The sequence below is a fragment of the Triticum urartu genome, unplaced genomic scaffold (assembly GCF_003073215.2).
Source record: "Triticum urartu cultivar G1812 unplaced genomic scaffold, Tu2.1 TuUngrouped_contig_944, whole genome shotgun sequence".
Taxonomy (NCBI): Eukaryota; Viridiplantae; Streptophyta; class Magnoliopsida; order Poales; family Poaceae; genus Triticum; species Triticum urartu.
The window spans coordinates 4310-11060 of record NW_024120484.1 but is presented as its reverse complement, the minus strand read 5'-3'; the positions used below and the strand labels follow the sequence as shown (position 1 = coordinate 11060).

The 6751-nt window shown below is 46.2% G+C and overlaps 1 protein-coding gene across 1 annotated transcript; it reads right to left on the bottom strand.

Annotated features, from left to right (window-relative positions):
* Positions 1 to 2632: 2632 nt before the first annotated feature.
* On the bottom strand, positions 2633 to 6331 carry LOC125532229 (receptor-like protein EIX1). Its single transcript, XM_048696367.1, has one exon. It carries the CDS (start codon positions 6303 to 6305, stop codon positions 3432 to 3434), a length of 2874 nt encoding a protein of 957 aa, XP_048552324.1. The 5' UTR covers positions 6306 to 6331; the 3' UTR covers positions 2633 to 3431.
* Positions 6332 to 6751: the final 420 nt, after the last annotated feature.

Sequence of the window (6751 nt, the reverse complement as noted above, 5' to 3'; positions counted from 1 at the left end):
ATGAATGTGATAAGACCCACATCATCATGCAACCATGCATGGGAAAAAACCAACCCCCACATGCAACCATGCATGGAAAAAAAATTCATTCTATTATTCTACTTACATTCAACAAATATTTTACAGTTGTACCTAATAAAATATACTAAGTTGTATACATTTTTTTATTTTGGTTCACATGTTACTAATCCAAATATTTATATTCCACACAATCAAATATCATCTAAATATACTGCAACCGATTCCCGCAACAACGTGCGGGTTATCATCTAGTTCTCCTAATGATATGAACCCGTTATCAAGTGACAAGACATGTCCATGGTTAGGAAACCTAAACCATCTTTGATCAACGAACTAGTCTAGCAGAGGCTCACTAGGGACACGATATTTGTTTATGTATGCACACATGTATTTAAGTTTCTGATCAATACAATTCTATCATGAATAATAAACCTTTATCATGTATAAGGAAATATAATAATAACAACTTTATTATTGCCTCTAGGGCATATTTCCATCAAGACCATCTTATCCTACGCCTCTCACGGATTGATAAAACCTTAGGTCATCCACTCAAGGGAAAATTGCTACTGTCCTACAAAACTCTGTGCTTGGAGGCCCAACAGGAGTCTACAAGAATAAGTTGTATAGTAGACATCACACCGGTGGTGTTGTGAACGTCCCCCCTTGTTAGCAACAAAGGTGATGTTGTGATGACCACTTTGCAACATCGACGGTGTTGCAAATGCGTGCAGGTCGCCGCTCCCATTGTCGCACGACAACCGTTGTAGAAAAGACTAGTAGGTCCCCCCCCCAGCCGCACCATCCATCGGCCATGGGGACAACTTCTCCATCGTCAATGGGATCAAACACTTGGGGAGGAGTGTTGGGCGGCTTAAGTAGGGATTAGAAAATGGCGCGTCAGGATTGGGGGTGACGCCGGAAGGGAGAGGGAGAGGGAAAGTGTGTCCCATGGCGGCAAGTTCAGAAGGGGATAGGAAGAGGGAGAGTGCGTCCATAGCGGAAGGTAGAAGGTAGGAGATGAGAAACAGATCTCACTGGGGAACAAAGGAAGGAATGGTTGTTGTGCAACATGCAAACAAGGGAGGAAAAGGGATGGGCGTTGCCTGGGCTTCGTGGGGATGCGTGCCACACACATGACGCAGTCAATGAAGACATTGCTATCAGCTCAATGAATTCTAGAGTTTTGCTTCTTCTTTTTAATTTTTTACCATTGACTTATGTTATTAGATAAAAAATGTTTTATTTTCTTCTTCACTTTTCTCCATGATAGATACATGGCACACATGAACATTTCTTCTAGAAGTCATGAACATTTGAATTTTTAAATAAATGACCATTTCAACTTATATTACTGAATAGTTTGTGTATTGCATAAGCGTTTGCTGTGAGTTTTGCGGCAACATTTCACCATCCACTCTTCGCTCATCGCCGCGCGACGGGCTCCGCGGACTTCCGAAAAATTCCGGCTTCAAGGTCAATAACTCACTCCCTCTCCAACCCACACGTGGACCTAGTTTCAAAGATCTCGACGCGGGAAATGCAACGGTGAAAACGGTTCATGATTTGGACACACACGGTTCAATAGATTAAATATTTTGAAAAACGAATGTGTGAAAAAACCGTAAAACTCCTCTGTAGCAACAAATGTCGCAAAGTAGTACTACACTAGTCGTCACCATTAAAGAAATGGGTGAACTTTGCAAAGAGTATCCTCCAATTATGTAAGACAAACCCTCTAATTATAGTTTTTTTTTCTTTTTGACATAAAGTAAGTAGTACTGGTAGTTTTTTTTTTTCGGAGAACGGGGGAAGAGGAAAGGACGGCAAACCCAGGTGGTTTTAGTCCAACCAAACTAGCCGAGCCCATGTCTCTGCTCACATTAGCAGCCCATCCATGTAACTGCGGACTGCAAAGGCCCAACGGCTCCCGCGGAACGGCCGAAAATAAAAGAAAAATCCTAGCAATCCCCCTGTCGCCACTTTTCTTGGCTCGGCGGCGCGACGGGCTCCGCCGACTTCCTCCACCGCCCGCCTTCAAGGTCAGCGACTCACTCCCTCCCCAACCAACACGTGCGCGCGCTCTCCGCCTTCAGTGAATTTCTTACCGACCCGCTTCGCTCTGCCCTCGCAGCCGATCCAGCTGGTCGCCCCCGGTGCCGTCCCACTCACCAACGGGTGCGCCCCCAATCCACTCACCAACGGTGTGGCTCCAGGTGAAGGACGATTCATCCGTCGCTGTGATTCATGGCCGGGATGCTCGTCTGGTTTGGCGCTCGGTTGCTGCAGAGAAGAATGCGAAGATCCCCTCGTCACGCTGCAACTCACGGGTCAGTACAGTACGTGTCAAACTGCCAACGTGAGGCTCTAAATTATGAATTCTGATGAAGAAGCAGAGCCTGGACAATGTCGCCGCAGGTTCGAGAGCCAACTGCTTTCGTCTATTTATTCTTACTGGAGTTTGGTCATACAGTCATACACATGTCTGAATACATATACATATTCATAAGATGCCAACGACCAAACTTTATCATGCTATAACTTGCATACAAAAGAAGAATATTACAGAAGGCAAGAGGCTTAATACCAATCCCAGATTCATACTATGTAAGAACAGAAATCACTGATCTCAGCCAGAGCCTACGGGTTTATTTCTTGCCGGTGAAGCCCAACTCAGTGCCACTTGCAAATAAACCCAATCATACACTCTGTCAGTGAACAAGAACCAGCGAATTCTTCAATTCCTCTTGAATAACAAGCCACAAAAGACAATCCAGAGACCTGCTACCAACCCCGTGCCAATGCCGAGGTACAATGACAATGCATCGCTCATGCTATCCTGCTCATCTACCATGGCGGCCCTACCCGGCCGGGCGGCATATCCTCAGGGTACCAGCTCCATGTAATAAGTGTGTGTTCATGCGTGTATAGTTTCGTGCCAAAGGTGTGGTTGTCGGCGTTGGTGCCAAGGTGAGTCGTTCATGTCCAGTTTTTTTTTGGTCGCCATGATTCGCGCGTGAGATAATCGTCTGATTTGGTGCTTGATCGGTTGTTGCAGAGCAGATTGAAGATCCCTTCATCACATTGCAATTCACAGGTCAATACCGTACGTGGCACTGTGAGGCTCTGAATTCTGATGAGGCAACAAGCTTGGGCAATGTCGCCTCAGGTTCGAGAGCCTCTGAATTCTGATGAGGCAACTCACAGGACAATATTTATTATCACTGAAATTTGGTAATACAGCCATACACATGTCTTAGTTCATATACATATCCATAAGAAGAAAACATGCACATTTTATCATGCTACAACTTAGATGGCAAAGAAAAGCATTACATAAGACAAAAGGGGCTTAATACTAATCCCAGATTCATACTATGTAAGAACAGAAGTTCCACCTAGCCATGATCTCAGCCAGCCCTTACTGGCATTTTTCTTGCCAGTGAAGCCCGACTCAGTGCCACTTTCACATAAATCCAATCATACACGCTGTCACAAAATGAGAACCAACGAATTCTCCAATTCTGCTTGAACAAGAAGCCAAAAAAGACAATCCAGAGACCAGCTAAAAACCCGGTGCCAATACCGAGGTATAGTGACAACCCATCGCTCACGCCCTCATGCCCATCTTCAAGAGCCCGTGGGGTGATTCCAGTTCCTGAACAGTTGCTTGATATAGGTGGACCACAGAGACCTGGGTTGCCAACATATATGGATGGCTGGTCATCCAGAGTCCTTAACTGATTTCCAGATGGTATAGTTCCCGTCAGGTTGTTATATGACAAGTTCAAATGGGTCAACGATGTTAGAGATGCCAAACTTGTAGGGATTTCACCAGAGAGCTCGTTATGAGAGAGGTCGAAAGATTCCACTGCCTGTAGCTCACCAATAGTTTGGGGTATCATGCCGCTGAGATGATTCCAAGACAAATTTAGGTTTGTTAATGCTACAAGCATGCCGATTTCCCAAGGAATCTTCCCTGTTAATCTGTTGCAGGAAAAATCAATGTTCACCATGTACGCGATTCCTGTTGTGTATTCGAGCTCTTGACCCTTTGTGACCACCACCAAACTATTCATATCAGAGGGATCGATGAGGAACATATATGTGGAAGCCGATCGAAAGTGGACAATTTGGAAAAGGGCATCTTGTTGGTTGGGAGTATGAGCCATAGCCATGAGATTCCCAAATGACATTGGTATGTCCCCTGAGATGTTATTACTTGCAATGTCTAAATACTGAAGCCCCTTCATCCCGGTGAGTTCAACAGGGATACCACCAGAGAACATGTTTGACCGCAACCGCATAAATGCCAAGTATGGTAACTTTGAACCGATCCACGTCGGCAAGCTCCCAGAAAATTGATTGTATGCTAGATCAAGGAATTTCAGTTCTTTACACCTCTGAAGAAACGATGGAAATTCTCCCGAAAGATTGTTGTTATTCAAGCTAAGCATGAAAAGATTTGAAGTTTCTGGTGCGTGAGGGCAATCCAGCAATGTCTCATTTAGTTGGTTCTCTGATAGGTCTAAGAACTTCAATTGTTCCAACTCAAACAGGGAGCATGGAATGATGCCAGAAAAGGAATTTTTGAAGAGCATGAGTACTTGCATCTCTGGTGCTCTAATATCTGTTGGCAGTTTGCCTGACAGGTTGTTCCCAGAGAGGTCCAAGTAGAGAAGGCTCTTTGGGAGTGTTGGAATCGGGCCAACAAGCTGGTTAGAACTGATATCCAATATCATAGCTTCCAATCCACCAAACAGAAAAACTGTGGGAAGCCTGCCAACAATTTGATTTCCCGACAAATCCAAAATTTTAGCACGGGAAACTGCAGTCCAAAACTCATCAGGAATGGAATCATGTATACTTGTGTTTGAAATATCAAGAGTGCCGAGTGTTGTTTGGCTAATCCATATTGGAAACTGTGGTCCTAGGATGCAAGATCTAAAGCTCGCTGAAGTTAATTTGAATGGAGTGTTCCATGTGTTGTTAACCAACACGGTTAAGGAATTATTGGAGAGCCACAACACTTCTAGGCTAGTCAGGTTCATGAAATGGTCTTCAGTGATTGTTCCATGTAGGTTGTTTGAGTTTAACCGTAACTCCTTTAAATTTGTGAGTTCTCGTATACCAACGGGTACCTCTCCAAATAGTTTGTTGTCATTCAGCCGAAGTGTGGTCAAGCTGCTAAAGTGCTCTAAACGAGCTGGGATTCTCCCTGTCAAGCTGTTGTGGTCCAAGTGCAACTCTTGTAACTCATCTGTTGGCAATCTATGCAACAATAGATCTTCTATGGCCCCGCTAATGAGGTTGTGTGATAATTTGAGCATTTGTAGTTCCTTGAGTTTCTTGAAGGTCAATGGCACCATCCCGGAGAAGTTGTTATTGTCAAGGACCAATGATCGGATGGAGGTAAAGTTTCCGACCGCGGAAGGGATATAACCACAAATCCCGCAGCTATACATTGAAAGCACTCTAAGAGCAGGGAGATCCCAAGCCAAGTAGTTGGCTCCAAAGGATGAGTTAAAGGAGTTGGAGTCGAGGTAGAGGTTCTCTAGTGATGTGAGGTTGGAGTTCAACGGTGGAGGCATAGTGCTCCGAAGCCCGCAAGATTGTAGTTCAAGAGTTATGAGGGAGGGGAGCATGTTAACAACATGAGCCCAGTCGACCGCGGCGCTGAGGTCCACCTGAGACATGCCAAGGTACTGTAGCTTCCATAGCTGCGAGACCCATGCGAGGTCGGGCGAGTAACAACTGTGCATCTGATTTGATAGGTCAAGGATGAGCAGGTTGGAGAGGTTTCCGAGGTGGGGAGGGATTTGCCCGCCGAAAAACGAGCCGGAGAGGAGGAGATGCGTCAGGCTCGCAAGACCGCCGATGAACTCCGGAATGGGCATGCCACCAAAGTCGTTGAACGAGAGATCAAGATGCCTCAGATGTCGTAGAGTGAGCAAGGAGGGGTTTATCTCACCTCCCATAGGCCAACCCATGGTGTTAGACCCGATGAGCTCGAGCTTGATGATGTGGCCGGTTCGGTTGCTGCACTCGACGCCTATCCATCGACAGCACTCATCGTCTCGCCACGACGAGAGGTAGTTGCCCGGGTCGGTGAGGCTAGCCTTGAACTCGCGAAGTGCATCCCGCTCGTAGGGGATGCAGAGGGTGTCCGGTGGTTGTGGTGGCGGCGGGAGCGCAAGCATGGCCGGAGCTGACGAGCTCCGGAGGAACCATGTCGCTAGGAGGAGGATCACCGTAGCCTGGACCAGCTGCCTTGGCCTGGCCATTTTTGGTACTTGTGTGGTGTGTTCGTAGTGCCTTGTGGAGTGGCGATGGCTATATTTAAGGACCCGGCAGCAGTTGGATCATCCACTCGATCGAGGGCGTAGCTAGTGACAGCGAAATGCACCACATGTGGTTCGTGTAAGGAAGTCTCCACGACTGGACCACCACCTAATTTTAGCGCGTGAAATTCCATAACCAACGACTGGTTTCGAATCATAGTCGCAGAAGTCAAAAGCGATGGGGAATTCAGATCAGAGCAGTCACCCACTGCGGGTATGTCGGCAGCTCAGGTCCATTTCTTTCAAACAAATATAACTTTATTAATTTGAAATAACCGCTTACATCATCTACGAGGAGCATAAGCCATAAAATATCAAGCGAACCTAGCAAGCTCACAAGCGACCTTAGGGCATCTTCAAGGTGGATCCGTAGACCTCCCGCAACCGTC

Coding starts and splice junctions, on each gene's coding strand:
- LOC125532229 (XM_048696367.1), bottom strand. CDS start 6,305: ATGGCCAGGCCAAGGCAGCTGGTCCAGGCTACGGTGATCCTCCTCCTA.